General features: G+C 42.9%; 1 protein-coding gene across 7 annotated transcripts in view; it reads left to right on the forward strand.

Annotated features, from left to right (window-relative positions):
- PSMA6 (proteasome 20S subunit alpha 6) overlaps nucleotides 1–27266 on the forward strand; it is a 39092-nt gene that overhangs the window by 5006 nt on the left and 6820 nt on the right. Inside the window, exons 1-4 of one of the 7 annotated variants that reach the window (XM_063792675.1) lie at nucleotides 8752–9012; nucleotides 24458–24552; nucleotides 24999–25174; nucleotides 25380–25461. In XM_063792675.1, coding sequence (XP_063648745.1) covers nucleotides 25446–25461 — 16 coding nt within the window. In that variant the 5' untranslated portion in view covers nucleotides 8752–9012; nucleotides 24458–24552; nucleotides 24999–25174; nucleotides 25380–25445. Of the gene's footprint in view, nucleotides 1–8751; nucleotides 10992–24457; nucleotides 24553–24998; nucleotides 25175–25379; nucleotides 25462–27266 lie in introns of those variants that run through there. The other 6 variants (XM_063792676.1, XM_016925747.4, XM_063792674.1 and 3 more) reach the window with 6 other exon arrangements.

A 27266-nucleotide genomic window follows, 5' to 3' on the forward strand; every position in this document is an offset into this window, starting at 1 on the left:
TCTTTTTTTTTTTTTTTTTTTTTTTAGGAGATGGGGTCTCACTCTGTTGCCCAGGCTGGAGTGCCGTGATGCAATCATAGCTCACTGCAGCCTCGACCTCCTGGGCTCAAGCAATTATCCTGCCTCAGCCTCCCAAGTAACTGGGACCATTGGCACACACCCTATAAGGTGGACACCACCACACCTGGTTAATTTATTTTTTGTAGATAAAGGGTTTTGCCATGTTGCCCAAGCTGGTCTCAAACTCCTGGGCTCAAGCAATCCTCCCCCCAACTCGGCCTCCCAAAGTGCTAGGATTATAGATAGGCATGAGCCACCATGTCCAGCCTTTACAAATTTTTTGCAGATAATCTCTTCTTTCCATTCCTATTGCTGCTTACCCCAGTTCAGGCCTTCAAAAACTTTCACTTGGTCTATTATCAATAGCCTCCTGGCTGATGTCCCCAATGACAGTTCCTCATAAATACAGCTACAAGGTTTATCTTCCCAAAGCATAATTCTAGTCTTGCCACTCTCCTTGCTCAAAAACATTAAATGTCTCCCCGTAGCCTTCCAACTAGATAGAGCATAAATTCCTTAGCTTAGTATCCAAGGCCAGCTCCTTTCATTTGTACCCTAATCCAAAACATTTTTTGAGTCATACTTAGGTTAGGCTATTGCCTAGCTTGCCCTAAACACAGGATCTTTTTTCTTCCTCTGCTTGTTTATGCCACTCCCATTCCATGTTGCATTGTGGTGCCTCCCACATTGCTCCTAACATTGCTCTTAACACACCTGTTAAGAGTTCTCCCTGTTCTAAGCCGAGCTTGGACATGCATCTTCCAACAGGTAGTCTTACATTCCCTCTGGCCCATGAGCATATAAGGTCATTTTCTCATCTGTGCTGCTCTGTTACACATTTCCTTGTGTATTACAGACTACCTCATGTTAGCTTTGCTTTCATTCATGTTTCATCTCCATGGAACTCTGGTGGGGACGCCGTCGGGTTCATCTGTGTGTCTCCCAGAGCAGCTAGCCCAGCTTCTTGCCCAAAGAGGGAGCTCAGTAAATATTGAATGACTTTGGAGAATTTGTTTGAAAATATCTTCCTGATTTTTACCTCTAATGCCTACTTCTCCTTTAAGTGAATTCCCCTCTTGCTCCTTGGTATTTTGTGTGTGAGCTGGCTAAGTGGGAACTTAATCTGTGGTGTCTGATGCCTCACTGATCCTCAAAAAAACAATAACTTCTCAGTGCCATCCTCTATAATCATATGATATCTTCAGTGAATTAAAGGTTTATTCATTAGACATCTACTCTGTACTTGGTACTGTGGTAACTGGGATAAAACTTGCTATGTACTTGTAAGACATCATCCCAGAGTTTTTAATCTTTGGAATGTTTCAGTGCCTAAATCTGCTGTCTGTGGTTGATTTTTGGAACTTGCCTTTGTTTCACCATTATGAATGAAATACATTTAGAGTGAAGTTTGAGGATCTCAGCTGAGGTTCATCAAGTCATTCAAAAGCAAGTAGAAAAAACTGGAGTCAGGTGCGATGACTATAATCCCAGCACTTTGGGAGGCTGAGGCAGGAGGATCACTTAAGCCCAGGAGTTCAAGACCAGCCTGGGCAATATAGTGAGACATTATCTCTACAAAAAACTTAAAAATCAGCCAAGCATGGTGGTGCATGCCTGTAGTCCCAGCTACTTGGGAGGCTGAAGTGGGAGGATCGCCTGGGAGGCAGAGGTTGCAGTGAGCCAAGATCGTGCCACTGCACTCTAGCCAGAGTGACAAAGCAAAACTCTATCTCAAAAAAAAAAAAAAAAAAAAAAACTGTAGCACACTCTTGCTTTTCTATCAATAACTGGACTCTCAAGAACTAGTTTCTAAATTAGTGACTGAAAATATTGGTCAAAATGATCAGAAACCTCATTCATTTGCATTTTCTCTCTCCCTCTCTCCAATTACCCTCAAGAGAATTTGGTTCATTCTGAGCATCACAGATGACTTAATTTTGTGGTAAGAAAATAGGAATTAGAGTCAGCCAATTAGGAAACCTCAAGGAAGAGGAAGTGTCTCAAGGCTAAAGGGAAGGCTGTTGAGTCTTATTTCCTCTCTGTTCTTGACTCACTTTCTTAGTGACTGGCCAATCTCTGCACCTCCCTTTCCCCACCTTCAGGGAGCTGGGGGTGGGGGTGGGGAATAGAGTGAATAAAGTCTAAATAAAGTTCATAAAGATCCCAAGATGTAGGGAGGTATCATGAAATAATTGATCTTGCAGTTCCACCCCCCATCAACATTCATGGGTGAAGGCTGCATGTGTGTGAGACACGATAGGTAAGAATTAGCTGCTTTCCAAATTAAGACAGAGTGAGTTTCACTTCTGAATAATAGCAGTGTGCAGTGCAGGCCCATGCAGTACCTATTTGGTTTCATTCTTTACTAGGGATAGATCAAAGCGAAATAGCCAACAATTCAGGCCTTATTCATCAGTGCGCCCCCTCCTTTCACAAAGAAGCTGAGTTCCAGTCAAATAGTAGGTGGCTTAATTTCACCGTAGTGGACTTCTATGCCTTTTAAAGTGGGTACAGCATACTCACCTGTTTGAGAGAAGAAGAAACTGAGATTATGGTCACCAAGTAATCTGTGGCAAGGCTCAGATTCAAACCCAGTGCTGCTGACACTCAGAGCAGAACCTGACCATTTTCAAAGTTCACAATATGACCGTTCCCTTCTCCCACCCTTCCCCATCTTATTTTTCACTGGAACATTTGCTGTTCTCTCAAGCTATGAAGGGCTTCCTGTGTTAACATGCCTATGGGGAAGCTGTATGTTAAAAACCACCAACGGTTAAGCCCAAGCCAGCTGGGGTCTTCCGTTGTTTCTTCCAGTATTGTGGGGAGACCCATGAGAATTCTCAGTGTTTTTCAAAGTCCTTGGCTTCCAGAAACAAGAAGCTGAGCATCGGGTTTTCATTTAAGACAGAGCTTGGAAAAACAAGAAATATCAAAAGCCGTAAGAGGATAATACTGAAGTTATTATAGCTAAAAAACAAGGGTGAACTGAAAAGCTAAAGGTTTTGGCTCTATAGAGGGGTTCATGTATAGTTGTATTTAAATGTCCTTTGGGTTGAAGTGATACAAGTTTATTCCCTCTCAAACCAAAGGACAGCATTTATTCTAGGGAATGGCTGAGATAATCCAGGCCCAGAACCACATTGACTGGTTAGTAAGGGGATGGCACAGAAGGGAAATGATAGTTGTGTGACTTCTATGTTGCTAAACACTGTATTGCATCCACCATTGGTTCCAGAGGGTAGAAGAACCACACTAGATGTTACAGACAAGGGGGCAGAGGAGGGTTGCTTTATTGGAATCTGGGGTTTGAAGGGCTTTGAAGGGTTTTAAGGGGTTTGAAGGGCTTATGAGAAGCATAACCTCATGTAAGTTGCCTCATGTAAGTCACAGAAGTCACACCCCAAACCACATTTGGTGCTCCATTTGTCCGTTTCCTTTACCCATAAATTATAGAACTAGAGTAGAGAAAGTACCCTTTTCTCCTCCTCCAACACTCATCCAGAATGACTGAAGTCCTAGGTAGCCAACCATAGCTACTGGGGTGCAAGAAGAACTGAAGGATCTGAGAAAGACAAAAAAGGGAAAGATACAGAGCCAGGTTCTTGTCCTCAGGGAGGAAGCTCTGAATTAGTGAAAATCTGGCCAGAGAGCTGGGCAGAGTCCTACGTCCCTTTCTTTACCCAGAACTGCTACATCCCTAGCTCTGTCCTTATTACAGCTGTCCTTTTGGGCCCCTTAACATCAGGATACTCCCCTAAGATGCTGTATTGCAAGTGGCCAACTCACAGGGCACTGTGTTTCAACCCCTGCTAATATCATATGGAAACACAAATAGTCTTCTTTTTTTTTTATTCCCTGGCTCACTGAAACTGCCGGCAGAGCACCTTAAGCTAAGGGCTACATTCTTATCTTGCCTTTAAACACCATGTGATTCAGCATGTCTGCAGTCTCTGGGAATCTACACTGCCACTTTCTACCTTTGCCTTGTGGGTAACCCTTACCTTCCACCTACCTCCACCCCCAGGGGAGAATGTGGGCCTTGCCAAACGGAGGCCCCCAGGAGATTTTCCAAGACTCACGAGATGTCAAGTCATCTCTAAATTTTTTCAAAAAACCAGAAAGTCATTTCAAAAAGTCTAACTTGATGGCCCCACAGAGAGGAAGATCAAACTTTCCACACAGACACAGCAAGTCTGCCACCCAGGCTTGTGTTAGAGCTGCAGTATTGGTACCCAGACATTTCTGAAAGCTCCCTGACCCAGGGGAAAGTCCACCTGAGTGAGTAGTTTAGCTGCTGCCCGGAGCCCGTTGGCACATATTCACGAAGTCGGCTTCCAGGGGATTTCCCTTTGCAATGGAATTGGCAAACGTTTTGTCTTTCTGAAAGATTTCCCAGAGGAATTCATTTAGCTATGTGGAAAAATCTCAAATTCTAATATAAAATCTCTGACCTTTTAGGGTTTTGAAATTTGGATCTCTCATTTACTGACAAATCTTTTTGAATAAAGAAAAACAATTAACATAATAGAAAACCTAAACAGTGAGAATGCATATTCAACAAATGATTGGAGTGCTTACCTCAGGCTAGGCACTGTTTGGTATTGAGGATACACTGGTGAACAAAACAGATGTGGCTAGTTGGGCATGGTGGCTCACGCCTGTAATCCCAGCATTTTGGGAGGCCGAGGTAGGCGGATCACTTGAGGCCAGGAGTTTGAGACCAAACTGGCCAACATGGCAAAACCCTGTCTCTACTAAAAATGCAAAAATTAGCCAGGCGTGGTGGTGCACACCTGTAATTCCAGCTCCTTGGGAGGCTGAGGCACAACAATCACTTGAACCCAGGAGACGGAAGTTGCAATGAGCCGAGATCGTGCCACTGCACTCCAGCCTAGGCGACAGAGCAAGGCTCCATCTCAAAAAATAAGCCAAAAACAACAACAACAACAAAAACAGATGTGGCCACCACCCTAAAGGAGCCTGATTTTTAATCCTAGCTTTCAATTTATGTTTGTGTTGAAAATGAAGTTGATTCCTTCCAGGAAGTATCCTTTAGAGTATTAAAATATATACACCATCCAAAATCCTATGCCCAGCTTAAATACCATACCACAAGAGGGGATGAAGATTTGTTTGAATGTGTGAAATAATTCTCATAGACTGCAGGGTGCGTAATATGTGTGATTTGAAATATCCCATCACAGGCCAGGCATGCTGGCTCACACCTGTAATCTCAGCACTTTGGGAGGGCAAGGCAGGAGGATTGCTTAAGCCAAGCTTATCCAACCCATGACCTGCAGGCTGCATGTGGCCCAGGATGGCTTTCAGTGTGGCCCAACACAAATTTGTAAACATTCTTAAAACATTATGAGATTTTTTTGCAATTTTTTTTTTAGCCCATCACTTATCATTAGTGTTAGTGTAGTTTATGTGTGGCTCAAGACAATTCTTCTTCCAATGTGGCCAGGGAAGCCAAAAGATTGGACACTCCTGGCTTGAGCCTAGGAGTTTGATACTAACTAGTAACTGTCACAAATGAATTTAAATTCAGGTTTAAATAAAAAAGGATGAACTAACTCCCACACCATTAGGGATTCATTCATTCAACTAATATTTATTGAGCACTTAATATATGCTGGTTATTGTTCAAGTTGTCTGAGCTGTATCAGTGAACAAAACAAAAATCCTTGCCATCACAGAGGTTAAATTGTGGGTGGGCATGAGGGACAATAAACAGTGAACAAATTTATGATTTTTTTTTTTTTGAGACAAGGTCTCACTCTGTTGCCCAGACTGGAGTGCAGTGGCATGATCTCAGCTCACTGCAACCCCCACCTCCCAGGCTCAAGCGATTCTCCTGCCTCAACCTCTCCCGAGTAGCTGGGATTACAGGCGCACACCATTACTGCATGGCCTTTTTTTTTTTGTATTTTAATAGAGATGAGGTTTCACCATGTTCGCCAGGGTGGTCTTTAACTCCTGACCTCAAATGATCCACCCACCTCAGCCTCCCAAAGTGCTGGGATTACAGGTGTTGCACCACGCCCAGCCTAAATTTATGAATTATATAACAGAAAGAAAAAAGATACTCAGGAGGCTAAGGCCAAAGGATCCCTTGAGGCCAGGAGTTTGAGGCTGGCCTGGGCAATACAGTGAAACCTAGTCTCTAAAAAAAAATTTTTTTAAACTAGCCAGGACTGTTCGTGTGCAGCTGCAGTCCCAGCTCCTTGGGAGGCTGAGGCCAGAGGATCACTTGAGCGCAGGAGTTCAAGGCTGCAGTGATCATGCCACTGCACTCCAGTCTGGGTGACAGAGCAATACCCCATTTCAAAAAAAAAAAGGCAGAATAGCAGAGCAGGAACAAATGAAGGCAGAGGGGGAGAAGTATTAAGAAATTAAGACTGCTGCAAAGTTTTGGCTCTGAAGACTTGGAAAATGTGGTACAAGGGGCAGGAATTCGCTTGAGAGGGAATAGATAAGGAGTTCTCTTTCAAACGTGGGGTTTTGAGGTGCCATATGTCTCAATGTGAAAAATATCCCATTGGCAATTAGAGAAGATCCAGTTCCAGAGAAGGGTCCAGCTAGAGACCTAAATTCAGGAGACATCAGTATAGAGCCAGCTGTTGAGGCTGTGAGACTAAGTTCATCCTCCTAGCAGCCTTACCGAGAACTCTGACTATGCAGGCAAACAGTAGGAATTACAGTATACCAGGCTCTTTCAGAGTCTGAGAAGACAAAAGTCTTCAAAAGGTCAAGAGGAGTTGGTCCTGAGAGTAGGGACCTGAACCAGAAGCAAGGGAAAACTTTTATCAGTCCACTTGGGAACTAGCCAGTGCTGGTAAGTACCCTTTGTGCCCGAGATGCTGTATGCATTTACCGTTTTCTTAACCATGTTTCAGTTTGGGATTTTTTAGATTAATAAAATAGAAATTAATTTTTAAAAAACACTTGAGAAATTGGAATTCCCTTATGAAGGTCTTAGAACATTTTTTCTTTAAAATAGAAAGTTAGTTTAGGAAATACATTAAAGGAGTAAGCCCTACCTCAGTATTACAGCAGGCATTACAGTGCCACAAACATTAGTGTTATCTTGCCTTCCTTGTACACAAACCATCTTTATCTGGGGAGAAAAACAACTATCCTAACATTATGTTTTGCATTTTGTATTCATTAAATGGGAGTGTGCCTTGGGGAAAGTCAAAATAGGCACAAATTTGCGATTTGAAAAGCCACCTGCTGTTCTCCCGGAGCTACCTCGCCAGCTTGGAATTACTCTCATTAATCCATGCAACACTAGCTGCTCTAAGCCCCATCCCCTCAGCTGTAGTTCATTATTAATCAAGGGTGCTTAACCTCATTCCCCATTACTCGTATTTCAACCTCAGTTCCACATTTTTTTTTTTTTTTTTTTTTTTTTTAGATAGATCTTCCTCTGTCGCCCAGGCTGGAGTGCAGTGGCGTGATCATAGCTCACTGCAACCTGGATCTCCTGGGCTCAAGCCATCCTCCCACCTTAGCCCCCCGAGTAGCTGGGACTACTGGCGCGCGCCACCACGCACAGCTAATTTTATTTTTTGTAGAGACGGGGCCTTCCTATGTTGGCCAGGCTGGAGTTAGGCTTTCTTTTTTTTTTTTTTTTTGAGACGGAGTCTCGCTCTGTCGCCCAGGCTGGAGTGCAGTGGCATGATCTCGGCTCACTGCAAGCTCCGCCTCTCCGGTTCACGCCGTTCTCCTGCCTCAGCCTCCCAAGTATATGGGACTACAGGCGCCCGCCACCACTCCTGGCTAATTTTTTTCGTATTTTTTAGTAGAGACGGGGTTTCACCGTGTTAGCCAGGATGGTCTCGATCTCCTGACCTCGTGATCCGCCCGCCTTGGTCTCCCAAAGTGCTGGAATTACAGGCGTGAGCCACCGCGCCCGGCCTCCGCTTTCAAGACTAAAAATTGGCTGGGCACTGTGGCTCACGCCTGTAATCCCAGCACTCTGGGAGGCCGAGGAAGGTGGATCACTTGGGCTCAGGAGTTCGAGAGCTGCCTGACCAACATGGCGAAACCCCGCCTCTACTAAAAATACAAAATTAGCCGGGCCTGGTGGCACACGCCTATAATCCCAGCTACTCGGGAGGATGAGGCAGGAGAATCGCTTGAACTCAGGAGGGGGAGGTTGCAGTCAGCCGAGATCGCGCCATTGCACTCCAGCCTGGGCAACAAGGGCGAAACTCTGTCTCAAAAAAAAAAAAAAAAATGACTAAAAATTGTCGGGGCTGCTGGCCAAAGGAAGATCTTGCCTGGCTGTCAGAAAATAATGTTCTTTCCAGCGGCTGTTTGAACCCGCTTCCTTCAGTGCCTAAATTTAACGGCTGCAGCTGCAGCTGCAACCTGTTTCCCCCGTAATAGGAATGAAAGTGGAGGATAAAAGAGGTTAGGAAGAAGGCAAGCCAGCAGTCTGACCAAGACACAGGATGCATGTAAGAGACTTGTTAATTACACGTTCTATTTAGGTCACACTGATAGGCAAATCGCTATTCTGGGCCCCCAGGAAGCCTTTTCGTCCTTGGTATAGTCAATTCATTCTCCAGATGAAAGCCTGAAACCGCCACGACCCAAGTTTCACGTCTATCCACTCAAGAGGCCTGCTTGGCGCAGGCGCATACCTTCAAAGTCCTCCCGCCCTCACTCCACCACCCCCTTAGGGGGCGGGGCCTCAGAGCTCAGTGCTCGAACTGGCTCCAGAGCCGTGAGTTCGGCATGCAAGAGCGGAAGAAACGCGGCTGGTACCCCGGAAGCAGTCGCTGCAACTTCCGGGAGGTGCTTGTGTGCCTGGTGCGGGAGCTACGGGGCCCAGGGATTGTGTTTGAAGTAGTGCTTCTACCAACATGTCCCGTGGTTCCAGCGCCGGTTTTGACCGCCACATTACCATTTTTTCACCCGAGGGTAGGCTCTACCAAGTAGGTGAGTGAACCAGGTTCGCCTGTGGGCCACCTGAATTGCCCTGTCATGGTACGGCCTGGAGCGAGCAGACGCGGCCCGGGTTTAGTCTGGGGCCGAAGCTGGGCTGGAGCTGGGAAGGGAGAACGGCTGAGGCTGGATTGAGCTCTGTGGTGTTTGCACCCCCGTCTGGACGCAGGGATCGGGGGCCTGAAGGCCTGTCTCTGCAGGGCGAGCGGCCACACTGCGTAGACCCAATGGAGAGTTAAGGAAGATAGGGCTGTAATGCCTGACTCCGGCTTCGTGAGGCCCCTTCAATTATTGTATTCTGTCCTGGCCAGGCACAAGGTCTGTTTCTAAAGGGTAATTGATTCCTTAACGTCTCAACTAAAATGCCTCCTCTCCGTTTGCCTTTGTTTGCAGCATGGACTTCTGTGGTTAATTCCACACAGGCACTCGAAGCCTGCTATATACCAGACACTGCTAGTCCTAGGAGATACAAATGTGAATGTTACACCCTCTTCTATACTGAAGCTCACAGCTTAGAGTGACAGATACGTTAAACAAACGGATAAAAAAAATTAAAAGTGCCAATTTACAAATATCTACAGAGTTCAAGACATCTTTGGGAATCTGATAGAATGAGTGACTCAATTCTAGAGCTGCTCTTGAAATTGGCATCCCCTTTTTACCCACATCTGTTTGAATGCTCCTGTAATTTAAATGCCGATTCTGAGTTGTAGATGAGGTACTGTGTACTAGTTTACTGAAGAACACCTGTAGTGGAAAGAAACTATCAGTTACTCGGAATAGTAATGTATTGCGCTGAAACGGTGTCAAGGTTTAGGTTATGATTATAAGCCAGACCCTTGACCTCTTACCATAGAGAATTTAGTGTCAGGAGGGCTTGATTTACATCTGGTCCGTGATAGTTTTATTTTTGAATGAGTTTAGTGGCTCCGTGTCTTGCACAGTAATATAATCATCTGTGCTTGGAATCATAAGGAGAGAGTTGGTCTGTAAATGAGGTTCTCTTCACCTGTAAATTTTAGAAATAGAGTTGAAGATAACTTGGAATGAAACTGCTCAGTGTATTACTGCATAGTGTATATAATGTAGCAAGAAACATCATCTTGTTGGATAATTCAATAGCCCTTTTAATTTATCCCCAATTGAAAAACATGATTAAAGATAGAACAAAGAGATAACTGTATCCTCAAAGAATTTTCATTTATTGTATTAAATTCCTGAGTTTTAAATAATTTTCGTATATTAGACTACTGCTTTCAGCGTTCCATTCGTGATTTTTAATATGTGAACAGGAAAAGTCACTCTGAGACCTTTACTTTGTTTCTATATACTGTATTGTGAAATCCAGCCATAAAGCATAATCGTTAATGCTTCCCAGATTTGGTGAGTGGAAAGGCTGAACACAGTGTCATTGTGATAGTTTTAAAAGATTTGGAAGAGAACATCTATCTGAAAACAAGTTCATTATCTAGACAGAATGATTTTTTATTTATTTTTATTTTTTTGAGACAGAGCTTCACTCTTGTTGCCTAGGCTGGAGTGCAATGGCGCGATCTCGGCTCCCCGCAATCTCCGCCTCCCGGGTTCAAGCAATTCTGCCTCAGCCTCCCAAGTACTGGGATTACAGGCATGCGCCACCACGCCTGGCTAATTTTGTATTTTTAGTAGAGACGAGGTTTCTCCATGTTGATCTCGAACTCCCAACCTCAGGTGATCCACCCACCTCGGCCTCCCAAAGTGCTGGGATTACAGGCGTGAGCACCGGGCCTAGCACCAGCCTAGACAGAATGATTTTAATCTCTGTGAATAACACACTCCCTCTGCTATTCAGGGCATTAATTAGACATTGTTAGGAAAATGAAAGTGAAAGAGTAGTATGAGCAAGCAGTATAGTGAAGAGTTCAGGCCCTGGAGTCATACGTGGATTCAAATCTCTGCCCTGCTCCATACTACCTGATCTGGGCACTTGCCAGGTATGTAACCTTAGCCTTAGTTTCTCTTTCCAAAGTTGGGCTCATAATAATTCTTCCTTAAATGGTGGTTTTGAGAATTAAATAAGGCAATGTATGTAGAGTGCTTAACGTGTGCCTGCCACATAGTAAATGCTCAGTGAATGTTATTAGATGCTTGTTTGATTCTTTGGCCCCCCCCTTTTTTTTTGGTCTATTAGATTAGTAGCTCTGTATGGAATATTTCCCTTTTTATGGGTCCTTCCATGCTTAGTTCTCCAGTAAAATATATACATAATCATAATATTCTAAATACTGTCTGTTTGTAAACTTTAGAATCCTCCAAGGACAAAGCGTGGAAGGATTATAGGATGCAAGTTGTTAACATTGACAGTAGGAAAATAATATTTTAAAAATGGGATGATGATGAGGGGAGATTAATGGAAGGTAACTATGCTCTTTATCTTCCATACTTGGGACTCAAAAGATAAATGTCGTCTAAAGTTGATATATCAAAAAATAGAGGTAGACATTTAAAGTTATAATGCTTGGCCAGGTGCAGTGCCTCACACCTGTAATCCCAGCACTTTGGGAGGGCGAGGTGGGCAGATTACCTGAGGTCAGGAATTGAAGACCAGCCTGACCAACATGGTGAAACTCTGTCTCTACTAAAAATACAAAAAATTAGCTGCTCGTGCTGGCGTGCCTGTAGTCCTACCTCCTCAGGAAGCTGAGGCACAAGAATCGCTTGAACCTAGGAGGCAGAGGTTGCAGTGAGCCAAGACCGTGCCATTGCACCTCCAGACTGGGTGACAGAGCTAGACTCCATCTAAAAAAAAAAAAAAGTTGTAATGCCAATCATAATTATAAACATAATTTATAATTATTAATAACATATTATTGGCAGTGTTTGCTCCCAGGGAGTGGAGAGAAAGACTTTTTCTTTTTTTTTTTCCCCTTTGAGACAGAGTTGCGCTCTTGTTGCCCAGGCTGGAGTGCAATGGCCGTGATCTCAGCTCACTGAAACCTCCACCTCCCAGGTTCAAGCGATTCTCCTGCCTCAGCCTCCCAAGTAGCTGGGATTACAGACATGTGCCACCACTCCTGGCTAATTTTGCAGTTTTCATAGAGATGGGGTTTCACCATGTTGGTCTGGCTGGTCTTGAACTCCTGACTTCAGGTGATCCACCCACCTCGGCCTCCCAAAGTGCTGGGATTACAGGCATGAGCCATTGCGCTCGGCCTGAAATATTTCTCTTAATGTACATATGCAGGTTGTATGTGTGTGCATGTATTCATGTGTTAAAAATTGTAGAACACCTAGCTTTGTAATCTATTTTCAGGAATTGCCCAAGTTACTAGAGGGAGGAGAGGTGCATTGTAGGGGGAATGGGACTGAGGCCCTAGTTGGCCAAATTCAGCCTGGCTACTTGTAGGCCCTTCTCTTCTGTTTGCTGATCCTTTGCTGGATAGGTCTGGCAAAGGAGAAGAGGAGTGGTCATTTGGATTTGCTTGACAGGTGTATGTGAGCACTGCCTGGTTGCTACAAAGAAGGGAGCGTGCTGATAGGGAACTAGAAAGAAATGGACTGGTGGAGACATACTGAAAATAAAATGTAGAAGTGTCATTGTGTATTGAAGCCAGAATTCCTGAGTTCAAGTCCTTACTGCATACCAACTCTAAGAACTTTTTATCTGTAAAATAAAGATAATAACCACCTACCTTATAGGGCTTTAAGGATTTAATTAGTTAATAAATGTAAAGCATTTAAAACATTGCCCGGTATATATAGTAAGCACTCAATGTTTTCTGGGTGTTTGTTTGTTTGTTTGTTTTTGAGACAGTCTCGCTCGGTCGCCCAGGCTAGAGTGCAATGGCGTGATCTCAGCTCACTGCAACCTCCGCCTTCCAGGTTCAAGTGATTCTCCTGCCTCAGCCTCCTGAGTAGCTGGGATTACAGGCGCCTGCCACCATGCCCGGCTAGTTTTTGTATTTTTTGTAGAAACAGGGTTTCACTATGTTGGCCAGGTTGGTCTTGAACTCCTGACCTCATGATCTGCCCACCTCAGCCTCCCAAAGTTCTGGGATTACAAGCGCGAGCCACCATGCCCCGCCTTCAGTTAGTATTTTCTGTAGGGGATACTGTCAAGAAGAAACAAATGGCTGATGTAAATGGAGTCAGAAATTTCACAAATGACTGAGAAGTACTTACCATTTGCCTCTTTTGCAATTTAAAAAAGATTGTTATTTCAAATTAGTATTTCTCAACCCAGGCTTCTCATGCCCTCCTTGAATCTGATTTGAAATTCAATGCATGTGTGTGCATGCATACACATACATACATACATGTGCATATCTACATAAATACATATGTAACTACACAGAAAAAGTGATGGGATCAAATACTGCTGTATTTTCAAACCTCATATTCCCCCTCTCTTTCCCCCTCCCCCAGTGCCAAGATTTCTAATCACCCCACCCCCTTGAGGAATCACTGTTCTAAAGAGTAAAAGGTTAGGAGGCACTTTATAGTGAACCACACATCTCAATTATGTAGCCTACAAGTTTAGGGAAAAGCAAATAAGCAGCTTCAAAAAAATCTTAACAAAGTTTTTTTTTTTTTTTTTGCCACACAGCATTGAAATTGAATATGAATATACTTTCTTTGCCCCAGTAGAACATCCCGTTTTATTTTTATTTTTATTTTTTTGGGGGGGATTGAGTCTCGCTCTGTCACCCAGGCTGGAGTGCAGTGTTGCAATCTCTGCTCACTGCAAACTCCGCCTCCCGGGTTCACGCCATTCTCCTGCCTCAGCCTCCTGAGTAGCTGGGACTGTAGGCGCCTGCCTCCGAGCCCAGCTAATTTTTTATATTTTTAGTAGAGACAGGGTTTCACCGTGTTAGCCAGGATGGTCTCAGTCTCCTGACCTCGTGATCCGCCTGCCTCGGCCTCCCAAAGTGCTGGGATTACAGGCGTGAGCCACCGTGAGGCCTGTTTTTTAATAACTCATAGAATATGTATCTCTCAATTCATTTTTATTTTTCAAGCCCACGTTTATATGGGAGAAAATCTTATTTACATCCCGAAACTCTACAGCATTCTAAACAAAATTATGGGTGGAAAAAGTCTTGAGTTACATTTCTAATAATTGGTAGGACCTCAGAATCACCTGTAAATGCTTTGCAACGCCTGTTGAGTGACATAAAGGGAATATATATCTCTGCTGTCGTTCTCACAGCCTGAGCTGTGTACAGTGTGAGCCATTGTCTTGCATCGTGTGCCTGTCCTGAACATTTTGCCACCGTGCCTTTTATGTTTAGCCACTGTATTTTTCTAGTATACAAATGAATCCCAGAGAAATTGAGGAAGTGTTGGGGAAAATGGTAGGGAAGGAAACAAAGCAAATAAGATATTACTATGGAAATGACATTTCTACATACAAAATAACTGTTGATACCATTTTGTTTGAGCAAGGAAGCAATTTACTTCCTAACCTAATGGTTTGTTGTTGGGTTGAACCATGAAACTGCTGGTCTTTGACTAATTTTTAACCTGTAAAAATGGCAGTTTCGTGTGGTTCAATCTAATACTTAGGTATTTTACTGTGTATTTAAGATTTAGAAAATTGGGGGCTTGGAGTCGAGTTTAATGCATTATAATTTTTCACATTTAAAAACTGGAAAATGGGGCCGGACACAGTGGTTCACACCTGTAATCCCAGCACTTTGGGAGGCCGAGGCAGGTGGATAACCTAAGTTCAGGTGTTCAAGACCAGCCTGGCCCACATGGTGAAACCCTATCTGTACTAAAAATACAAAAATTAGCTGGGTGTGGTGGCGTGCCCCTGTAGACCCAGCTACTAGGGAGGCTGAGACAGGAGAATTGCTTGAGCCCGGGAGGTGGAGGTTGTAGTGAGCTGAGATCGCACCGCTGCACTCTAGCCTGGGCAACAAAGTGAGACTCCATCTCAAAAAAAGAAAAAAAAAGGAAAATGAACTATGACTTATTATTTTCTTGCATAATCTTGGACATTCAAGAATAGTTTACTCAGTTTTAGAGTTTTGTAAGTTTACAAAATTTTAGCCCAAACCAGTCTTTGGTCATGTAGTGTTTAAGTACTGTTGCCAACATTTGAATGCTGACTTTAAAAAATAAATATCCTGTTAAAATGCTGCCCATAAACTATTATTTTTATCTTTATTTCTTTATTATTATTATTATTATTTTGGAGACAGAGTTTCACTCGGTTGCCCAGGCTGGAGTACAGTGGTGCAATCTCAGATCACTATAACTTCCGCCTCCCAGGTTAACTCAATTATCCTGCCTCAGTCTCCTGAGTAGCTGGAATTACAGGCGCGCACCACCATACCTGGCTAATTTTTGTATTTTTAATACAGACAGAGTTTCACCATGTTGGCCAGGCTGGTCTCAAACTCCTGACCTCAAGTGATCCACCTGCCTCGGCCTCCCGAAGTACTGGTATTATAGGCGTGAGTCACTGCGTCCAGCTATTTATTTTTTGAGACAGGGTCTCACTCTGTCGCCCAGGCTGGAGTGCAGTGGTGTGATCATAGCTCACTGTAGCCTCAAACTCTTGCACTCAAGAAATTCTCCTGCCTCAGCTTCTCAAGTAGCTGGAAGTACAGGTATACACCAATCATGCTCAGATAACTTTTTATTTTTAGTAGAGATGACATCTTGGTGTTTCCCAGGCTGGTCTTGAACTCCTGGGCTCAACTGATCCTCCTGCCTCCATTCCCAAAGTGCTGGGATTATAGGTGTGAGCCGCCGCAGTGCCCAGCCTCTTTTTTTTTTTTTTTTTTTGAGACGGAATCTCACCCTGTCACCCAGACTGGAGTGTAGTGGTGCAATCTCGGCTTGCTGCAACCTCTGTCTCCTGGGTTCAAGCGATTCTCCTGCCTCAGCACCCCAATAGCTGGGATTACAGGCGCCTGCCACCACACCTGGCTAATTTTTGTATTTTTAATAGAGGCAGGGTTTCACTATGTTGGTTAGGCTGGTCTTGAACTCCTGACCTCAAGTGATCCACCCGCCTCGGCCTCCCAAAGTGCTGGGATTACAGGCGTGAGCCACCATGCCCGGCCTCTTTTTTCTTAATTGGCCTTCATATACCATAGGTTGTCCGTATCTGCTCTAAACCATGACACTACTGTTTACCCTGCCAGTGTTTCTTTAAAAGATACTCTTTAGGTGTTGAGTTGTCTAAATTCTTTGCTCTGGCAGTTTCCATTTTTCTGGAAATTATTGTAAAACATTTCATGGTGGTAGTGTTAAAATGGGGATTCATTTATACAAGCCTTTACTGAAATTACAGTGCAGCTTGATGAGTACTAAATAGTATAAAAAAGGTATTATAGGAAGTGACTAACTGCCTAGGAGAGCCAGGAAAGGCTTCTCAGAGATGAATTGGCCCAGATGAAGATTAAATAAGGAAATTTGGGGGACCAGTGCATAGATCAGTCAGTGTGAATGCAGTATAGACAGTAACAACTGAAAGAGTAAATTATAGCAATATTTTGAAGGGGCTTGAGTACCATGCTAGAGTTTGGACTTTTTTCCATGTGTTTTGAACAGAGCTAGCAGGGGTCTTTAAGAATGGCAAGGTAATTAAGTAAAATAATAGGAGAGTTGAGTGTAGAAATGGGATTAGAAAGGGACTGATGGTTCACACCTGGAATTCCAACACTTTGGGAGGCTAAGGCAGGAGGATTGCTTGAGGCCAGGAGTTCGAAACTAGCCTGGACAAAATAACAAGACCTTGTCTCTGCAGAATATATAAAATGAAATTAGCCAGGTGTGGTAGTACACACCTGTTGTCCCACATACTCTGGAGGCTGAGGTAGGAGGATTGCTTGAGCCGAAAGTTTCAGGTTGCAGTGAGCTACGATCACACCACTGCACTCCAGCCTAGACAACAGAGTGAGACCTTGTCTCAGAAAAGAAAATAAAAAGGGGACTGGTGGCAGGAAGAACAATTAGAAGAGGTTTGCTCAGTATCAGTAATTCATATAAACCCTAATGAGTGAATTAAGGTAATAAGAGAGAAAGGGTGGAGGGGTCTCTTGAGCTTATTTTTCACATTTTTATTATAGAATACTTTAGACAAATGTAGACAGACTAGTACAGTGACCTTCCTGTACCCATCACGCAGCTTCATCTGATGTCAATATTTTGTCAGTCTTGTTTTCTCCCTTTCCCACGCACTTTCCCCGCTCTTCTAGAGTATGTTAAAGCAAATCCTAGGTATAAGAATGGACATTTCTTGGGAAAGGGCAGGAGGTTAGAGTCAAGAGTGATAACCCAGGTTTGTAGCTTGAAAAATTGAGTGGTTAGTAATACAATTATGAAATAAGGACTGTAAGAAAAGCAGGTTTATAAAGAGGAAGAGTTTATTTTTAGACATGTCTGTGGCTAATAGGCATAGGTATTTGAAGAAATAGACATTTGTAATTATAAGTCCAGAGCTAGAGATGACAGATTAGTAGTGATTATCTAGGTTATAGCTAAATCTCTGGTTTAGGGTAAAATCATCCAGGGATGGAGAAAATAATAGAATTCTGGTAAATACCAGTATTTCAGGAGCTGGCTGAAGAGATGAAAGCAGTGAAGAAGATTGAGAAGGGAAGTTCAGAGAAGTAGGAGAGGAAGAGTAGGAATGATATTCTTAACAAAGAACTTTAAATTTGGCTGAGCGCAGTGGTTCACACCTATAATCCCAGCACTTTGGGAGGCCGAGGCGGGTGGATCACTTGAGGTCAGGAGTTTGAGACCAGCCTGGCCAACATGGTAAAACCCCATCTCTACTAAAAATACAGAAAAACTAGCTGGGTGTGGTGGTGTGTGCCTGTAATCCCAGCTACTCAGGAAGCTGAGGCAGGAGAATCGCTTGAACCTGGGAGGCAGAGGTTGCGGCGAGCCAAGATTGCTCCACTGCACACCAGCCTGGGTGACAGAGTGAGACTCCATCTCAAAAAAAAAAAAAAAACTTTAAAATCCAGTTGCTCAGTTACACTAGCCACATTTTATGTGCTCAATAGCCACATATGACTAGTGACTATCATATTGGACATTGCAAATATAGAACATTGCCAGCATCACAGAAATTTCTGTTGGACAGCACTGGTCTATATAAAGAACGAGGGCCCCCTTAATGAATCCTGGCAAATTCACAGGTGCATTCTCTGTTGAGAAGCATTTTTTATATGTAAAATGTTTTTTATTTTGTGAGACAAAAGTTTATGTGGTAGGGAAGATACTCTTTTGTGGCTTTTACCTTTTGCATTATTTAAGCAATAAGCATGTATTCATTTATTTAGTTCAGGGATGACAGACACAAATGCTTACACAGACCAGATAAGTAATGCCAGTGAGTAAAACAGGCTGAGTGAAAGATAACAGGAAATGGTGGGACCTGTGGAAAACTGCAAAACACCTGCTCAGCTTAGGTGATTTTTTTTCTTTGTGGCCAGTTGCTATGTGGGATTGAAGATCAAGTGTTACTAGAATTTTTTTTTTCTAGGAAAAAATCACATCTCTGAAGACCCTCTGCCTGCTTTTGCCATATAAGGTAACATTCACAGGTTCCAGGGACTAGGACATAGATATATTTTGGGGATGCATTTACCAACCTACCAGAGGGTTAATGATTTTATTGGCTCAAAGAACCAGTTTTTGACTTAGCTGGTTTTTCTCTTGTTGTCTGTTACTGTTTCTTGATTTCTGGCCATGTTGTCCAGGCTGGTCTTAAGCTTCTGGGCTCAAGCGATCCTCCCCATTCAGCCTCCCAAAGCAGTGGGATTGCAAGCATGAGCCATCACACACAGCCAGAATCACTACAAATTTAGTGGTGTTTAAACAACACACACTTATTATGTCATAGTTTCTTTATGTTTTTCATTTGTTTTTCTCTGTTTTCAAAATTTTTTCTATTTTTGGTTTTCAGACATTGGACCATAATGAATCTATATGTGGTTTTCTGTTTTCATTTTGCTTGGAGTTTTCTGAGGTTCTTTAATCTGAAATTTTTTTGTCTTTTGCCATATTTTTAACATTTTTAGCCATTATTTCTTCAGATTTTGTTTTCCGATTCTTTGCTCTCCATATAGGACTCCAGTTGTACATATCTTACACATTTTGATGTAGACCCACAGATTCGTTGTTTTTTTCAACTATTTTTTCTGCCTTTTTAAGATTGGATCATTTGATGCATTTTCATATTCACTCACTCTTTCCTTTCTCATCTCCATTCTACAGTTAACGTCCATTTGGTGAATTTTTAAATTTTACGTATTATATTTTTCAGTTCTACAATTTCCTTTTGCTTCTTTCATTTTTTCTTTGCTGAGATTTCCTATCATTTTTCATTTTGAGAACATTTTCCATCGTGTCATTGAGCATAGTTATAATGGTTGTTTTTAATTCTTTGCTAATACAGCAACATCTGGGTCGTCTCAGGATTGTTCTTTTTGAGAATTAAACACAATATTCCTGGTTTTTGTTGTTTGGTTTTGGTTTTGGCTTTTTAGTTTGACTTGATTTGTTTTTTGGTATATTGAGAGTTGCGGATTGTATCCTGGACATTTATGAATGTTATTTTATGAAGACTGTGGATTCTGTTATATTTCTCCAAAGAGTATTGACTTGTTTTGTTCTAATAGGCAGTTAATTTGATTATTCTCAAGCTACAAAGTCTGTCTCTTGGGTGGCATCTTAAATCTCACTCGGTTTCTTTTATCCTTAACTAGGCCGCTTGGAGTCTGCCTTGTGTGTGTTGTTATGGAATCTGCCAGAGATTTGGGCAGTGTTTATATATAGAAGTTGGGACTCTCACTCTCTAGTGCTCTTGTTTCTCTCCCTTGTTTTCTGGCAGCTATTGTTACCCCAAACTGTTCTCTAGTTCTTCAGGCCAAAAAGACTGAGTTTTCTGTGGGAGTTCAGCCTTTACTGCTCTCAGATTATGAGCCACAAAAATGGGAAACTCAACTCATGCCATTCCTTTCTCCCAACTGTTGACTTCCCCTCTAGAATCTGACTTTGTGGTGTCTTTAGGTAGTTGTTGTTTTGTTTAGAGTTAGTACTTTTTATTTGTGGAGGGCTGATCTGATAGAAGCTTTATTAGCCATATCAGGATCAGAATCAAGAAGCAGTTTGAAAGTTGTACAGCTAGTCCTCCATATTCAACCCATATTCATGGGTTCGTCATCCATGGATTCAACCAGCTGCAGATCATAAATATTCAGGGAAAAAATTGCTCCTGTACTGAACATGTACAGATTTTTTTCTTGTCATTATTCGCTAAACAGTGTAGTATAACAACTATTTAGCATTTACATTGTATTAGCTAGTGTAGTGTAAGCTAGAGATAATTTCTTTCTTTTTTTTTTTTTTTTAAACGGAGTCTCACTCATTGTATTAGCTCGTGTAGTGTAAGCTAGAGATAATTTCTTTCTTTTTTTTTTTAGACGGAGTCTCGCTCTGTAGCCCAGGCTGGAGTGTAGTGGTGCAATCTCAGCTCACTGCAACCTCCACCTCCCAGGTTCCAGCGATTTTCCTGCCTCAGCCTCCTGAGTAGCTGGGATTACAGGCACCTGCCACCATGTCTGGCTAATTTTTGTATTTTTAATAGAGATGCGGTTTCACCATGTCGGCCAGGATGGTCTTGAACTCCTGACTTCAGGTGATCTGCCTGTCTCTGCCTCCCAAAGTGCTGGGATTACAGGTGTCAGCCACCACGCCTGGCCAAGCTAGGGATAATTTCAAGTATACAGGAGGATATACATAGGCGATGTGCAAATACTGTGCCATTTTATATCAGAGACTTGAGTTTCTGTGGATTTTGGAATCCATGGGAGGTCCTAGAACCAATCCCCACAAATAGCGAGGCACCAGCTACATTTTAGAAGTTATTTGTAGTGCAGGCTGAGCGCGGTCGCTCACACCTGTAATTCCAGCATCTGGGAGGCCGAGGTGGGTGTACTACCTGAGGTCAGGAGTTCAAGACCAGCCTGGCCAACATGGCGAAACCTCGTCTCTACTAAAAATACAAAAATTAGCTGGGCGTGGTTGTGCACACCTGTAATCCCAGCTACTCGGGAGGCTCAGGCAGAATTGCTCCAACCCAGGAGGCATGGGTTGCAGTAAGCCAAGATTGCACCACTGCGCTCCAGCCTGGGCGACAGAGTGAAACTCCATCTCAAAAAAAAAAAAAAAAAAAGTTATTTGTAGTGTAATGGGATGGTAAAATTTTGCTATTATAATTAACCAATTAAATTGGGGGTTATGGCTCATACCTGCTGTAATCCCAGCTACTCCAGAAGCCGAGGCAAGAGGATCATTTGAGGCCAAGAGTTTGAGACCAGCCTGAGCAATGTAGTGAGACCCCATCTCTAAAAAATTGTTTTAAATTAGGCATGGTGATACCCACCTGTAGTCTCAGCTGCTCAGGAGACTGAAGTGGGAGGGTCTGAATCAGAAGTTTGAGGCTGTGGTGAGCTATGATTGTGCCACTGCACTCAGCCTGGGTGACAGAGCAAGATGCTGTCTCTTGCTCAGTAATGATGATAATGATAAAACCAGTTAAATCCAAGCCATATTTGAAGATTTCTTTTCTTTTGTTTCTTTTTTTTTTTTTTTGGAAATGGGGTCTTGCTCTGTTGCCCAGGCTGGAGTACGGTGGTGTGAGCACGGCTCACTGCAGCCTCGACCTCCTGGGCTCAAGTGATCCTCTTGCCTCAGCCTCCCAAGGAACTGGGACCACAGGTGCACCACCATGCCTAGCTAACATTTTTTTGTAGAGACAGGGTCTTGCCATGTTGCCCAGGCTGGCCTCGGACTCCTGGGCTCAAGCAGTCCTCCCACCTTGGCTTCCCAAATTGCTAGGAGTACAGATGTGAGCCACTGCACCCAGCTGAGGATTTCCTTTAAGGTGATTTTTCTAGAATCATTTTTGCTCTGTTCTTTTGTTCTCTCTTAAATAGTTAGCCATTTAGAAATATTTGATGATTTATTACAGTTTCTATTAAAAGAGATTCTTTAGCCTGATAGGCAGTAGCTTTCTTAGCTGGTCGTCATCACCTGTGGCTTTTTGAACAGATGAGGCCTTGGCTCAGACTCAGTGCCCAGAGTGACACTCGAAGACAGAATTTTGAAATAATCTGTTATATGTCAAAATGTAAATAATGATTGGGATTATGAATAATTATTTAAAAGTTATCTTCTGTGTTTTCGTATTTTCTACCATGAGCATGTATTGATTTTTGTTGCTTTTCCCCTGATTACAAAATATGTGCCCAGGCCAGGAACAGTGGCTCATGCCTGTAATCCTAAGGTGGGAGGATCACTTGAGCCAGAGTTTGAGACCAGCCTGGGCGACATAGCAAGACCCCATATCTATTTTTAACTAAAAATAAAATAAACAGGCCAGGCATGGTGGCTCATCCCTGTAATCCCATCACTTTGGGAGTCTGAGGTGGGAGGATCGCTTGAGTCCAGGAGTTTGAGACCAGCCTGGGCAACATGGGAAGACTCCATCTCTACAGAAAAAAAATTGAAAATTAGCTGGGTGTGGTGGTATACACCTGTGGTCCCAGCTACTCAGGAGGCTGAGGCTGGAAGATCAGTTGGGCCCAGGAGGTCGAGGCTGCAGTGAGCTATGATCATGCCCTGGTGCTCCAGCCTAGGCAACAGAGCAAGACCCTATCTCAAAACCCACCAAAATATGTGTCTATTATTAAATTTAAATATTGCAGAGGCTGGCCTGGTGGCTCACGCCTGTAATCTCAGCACTTTGGAATGCTGATACGGGAGGATCGCTTGAGCTCAGAAGTTCGAGACCAGCCTGAGCAAGATAGTGAGACGTCATCTCTACTAAAAATTTTTTAAAAAAGAAAAATTTGGGCCAGGTGCAGTGGCTCATGCCTGTAATCCCAGCACTTCAGGAGTCTGAGGCAGGCGGATCACCTGAGGTCAGGAGTTCAAGACCAGCCTAGTCAACATGGTGAAACCCTGTCTTTACTGAAAATACAAAAACTAGCTGGGGGTTGTGGCGGGCACCTGTAATCCCAACTACTCAGGACGAGGCCGAGGCAGGAGAATCACTTGAGCCCGGGAGGCAGAGGTTGTAGTGAGCCAAGATCATGCCACTGCCCTCCAGCCTGGGTGACAGAGCAAGGTCTGTAATCTTACTGTCGAAAGACAACCATTATCAATTATGCTACATGGTGCCAAAGTAGTTTTTTTGTAAGCTACTATTTTGATCCTAGTGTTTTAACCAATAGAATGGATTGACAGCAGCTAGAAGTGCATAAGCTGAGGTTTGTTATAGATGGAGTCATATGTTGGCCTGGCATGGTGGCTCACGCCTGTAATCCTAACACTTTTGGAGGCCGAGGTGGGTGGATCACCTGAGGTCAGGAGTTCGGCACCAGCCTGGCCAACGTGGTGAAACCCCATCTTTACTAAAAATACAAAAACTTAGCTGGGCATGGTGGTGTGCACCTGTAATCCCAGCTACTCAGGAGGCTGAGGCAGGAGAATCGCTTGAACCTGGGAAGCGGAGGTTGTAGTAAGCCAAGATCGTGCCACCTCACTCCAACCTGGGCGACAGAGCGAGACTCCATCTCAAAAAAGAAAAGAGTCATATGTTGTAGGTAACATAAAAATTGCAAAAAGCATGATCCAGAAATATTCAACTTGGTAGATAAAAATCAATGCAAAATAATCAAACAGCAATTAAAACTTCATGTGGTCAAATTAGTTACTGACCAAAAGTTAACAAAAGTATTAAGTCTAGAAAAAATTTAAAGCAGCTAAATTTGACCTGGGAAAACCAGACTTAGAAATAGTGGCCACAAAAAACCTTTTAAAATGACAAAACATCATTGATAAAGATGCAGTATGATAAAAATTAAATTAAACCATTATTGGGGCGGGGAGTGGTGGCTCACACCTGTAATCCCTGCACTTTGGGATGCCAAGGCAGGTGGATCACCTGAGGTCAGGAGTTCAAGACTAGCCTGGCCAACACAGCGAAACCCCGTCTCTAGTAAAAATACAAATATTAGCCAGATGTGGTGGCACGCGCCTATAATCCCAGCTACTTAGGAGGCTGAGGCAGAAGACTAGCGTTAACCTGGCAGGCAGAGGTTGCAGTGAGCTGAGGTCGCACCACTGCACTCCAGCCTGGGTGACAGAGCGAGACTCTGTTTAAAAAAAAAAAAAAAAACTTTATTGGAAATTGGGTGCATCAGCCTAATGAAAATAATTTCAGTAAAATGAAAATGGAAGAAATGGAGTTGGTTTAACTGTGACTTGTGGTCATTATTATTATTTTGACTTTGCACATCCTGGAATGCTATATGAGCATTCTGTGTTCATGTAGCTCTTTCTCATTCTTTTTAATGACTATTATTTCATTGCAAGAATCTACAATAATTTATTCCAACTTAAAAAAAACTGTTCTGTTTTCCAGAATATGCTTTTAAGGCTATTAACCAGGGTGGCCTTACATCAGTAGCTGTCAGAGGGAAAGACTGTGCAGTAATTGTCACACAGAAGAAAGTACCTGTAAGTAATACTGCCCAAATAGTTAATAATTGCAGAATATAAGAATTTTTCAGCCAGGTGCAGTGGCTCACACCTGTAATCCCAGCACTTTGGGAGGCTGAGGTGGGCAGATCACCTTAGATCGGGAGTTCTAGACCAGCCTGACCAACATGGAGAAACCCTGTCTCTATTAAAAATACAAAATTAGTCAGGCGTGGTGGCACATGCCTATAATTCCAGCTACTCGGGAGGCTGAGGCAGGAGAATCACTTGAACCTGGGAGGTGGAGGTTACGGTGAGCCAGGATCACACCATTGCACTCCAGCCTGGGCAACAACAGTGCAACTCCGTCTCAAAAAAAAAAAAAAAAAAAAAAAAAAGAATTTTTCATGGGTTTGTAGAAAAGTGTATTTTTATATACAAATATTAACATAATCTTGCTTTGACCCTGCTTTCCTGTCATCCAGGAAGTGTCTATTGAACGTCTATATACAGTTCAGCTGTGTGGACAGAATTAACTTATTAAACTTCATGGCGTGATTATAAGCATAACGGTGTTTCTAAGTCTTTTGTCTTTGGGGACCTTGAGACAAATTTTTATTAAGCTATTGCTTGTCCACAGGAAAAGTATCATCTAGAAAAGGTAAATAGAGCCCCTCGAAACTAAAATTGATTTTAACTATAAAATGATCAGAAGACATTTATTATACAGTTTATTTTTATGGTTCCATAGTATTGTTTTCTCCAAGAAGCAGGGCAAATTAAAAATAAAAACATAATTTTTTTTATAACTACACAGAAACCTGCATGTTTTTTAAAAAATTATCTTTGTTTATTTTGTTTATTAGGACAAATTATTGGATTCCAGCACGGTGACTCACTTATTCAAGATAACTGAAAACATTGGTTGTGTGATGACCGGAATGACAGGTAATTAATCTGTAGATATACAAGACATCTGTAGATATACAAGCCTTTTGTTATTTTCTTCAAATTATTTTGAGTTTTGTATTAATTTTAAACTTATTGCCTGATTTTCAAGTGCCGTGAGTGAATTTGCAGTCTTCTAAGACTAGTATCAGTATTTTAAGTGTATTGTGAGCTTTTTTGAAATTATACCTATAATAGAATTAGATGCTTATGCTACTGTTGGAGAAACTGGGCTGAGGGCCCTTTCATAGATGATTTTATCTTATTTCAGCTATAGTTAGTAGTTTAAGGGGACCTAACTCAGTATATCTCAAACCTGGTAATAATGGTATCGGTTAGAAGTGAGTGAGAATTATTATGAAAATTATTTTAGGTTGGGCACAGTGGCTCACAGTTGTAATCCCAGCACTTTGGGAGGCCAAGGTGAGAGGATTGTTTAAGACCAAGAGTTCAAAACCAGCCTGGGCAACATGGTGAGACTCCATCTCTATAACAAATTTAGAAATTAGCTGGGGGCTGGGCACGGTGGCTCACACCTGTAATCCCAGCACTTTGGGAGGCCGAGGCAGGCGGATCACTTGAGGTCAGGAATTCGAGATCAGCCTGGCCAGCGTGGTGAAACTCTGTCTCTACTAAAAATACAGAAAAAGGCTGGGCGCAGTGGCTCACACCTGTAATCCCAGCACTTTGGCAGGCCGAGGCAGGCGGATCATTTGAGGTCAGGAGTTTGAGACCAGTCTGGCCAACATGGTGAAACCCCATCTCTACCAAAAATACAAAAATTAGCTGGGCATGGTGGCGCACGCACACCTGTAATCCCAGCTATTCAGGAGGGTGAGGCAGGAGAATTGCTTGAACTCGGGAGGCAGAGGTTGCAGTGAGCTGAGATTGTACTACTGCACTCCAGCCTCGGCAACAGAGTGAGACTGTCTCAAAAAATAAAAACAAAAATACCAAAAAACTTAACCAGCTATGGTGGCAGGTGCCTGTAATCCCAACTACTCGGGAGGCTGAGGCAGGAGAATCGCTTGAACCCAGGAGGTAGAGGTTGCAGTGAGCCAAGATCATGAGACTGTACTGCAGCCTGGGCAACGGAGCAAGACTCCATTTGAAGAAGAAAAAAAAAATTAGCTGGTATGGTGGCACATACCTGTAGTCCTAGCTACTCAGGAGGCTGAGGTAGGAGGATCACTTGAGCCAAGGAATTCAAGGCTGCAGTGAGCTATGATGGCTCACTGGGTGCCAGTCCAAGACCCCATCTCTAAAAAAAAAATGAAAAACTAATTTAAGCCTAAAAACAAAGATTAAGAAAGATTATTCTCTCTCAAGGCCTTTTTTTTTTTTTTTTTTTTTTTTTTGGAGACAGAGTCTCACTTTGTCGCCCAGGCTGCTCCGCCTCTTGGGTTCAAGCAATTCTCGTGCCTCAACCTCCCAGGTAGCTGGGACTACAGGCATGCACCACCACGCGCAGCTAATTTTATATTTTTAGTAGAGACAGGATTTAGCCATGTTGGCCAGGCTGGTCTCAAACTCCTGGCCTCAAGTGATCCGCCTGTCTTGGCCTCCCAAAGTGTTGAGCCACCATGCCCTGCCTCCTTAATGCTTTTTCTTTTGGGAGTTACTGGATACTTGTAGAAACTATTTTGACTGCTGATGAAAGGCTCAGTATAAAAGGGGAGTACTGTGTAGAGAGCTTCATGTTTTTAAATTTTTTTCATATACTTGTTGATGAGTTATTTAGTATTCATTGGGGGAGAAAAAGCCGTAGCGGACCCTTTCTCTTTAACTCATGTATGTCTATATGG

This window comes from Pan troglodytes, chromosome 15, assembly GCF_028858775.2.
Source record: "Pan troglodytes isolate AG18354 chromosome 15, NHGRI_mPanTro3-v2.0_pri, whole genome shotgun sequence".
Classification (NCBI taxonomy): Eukaryota; Metazoa; Chordata; class Mammalia; order Primates; family Hominidae; genus Pan; species Pan troglodytes.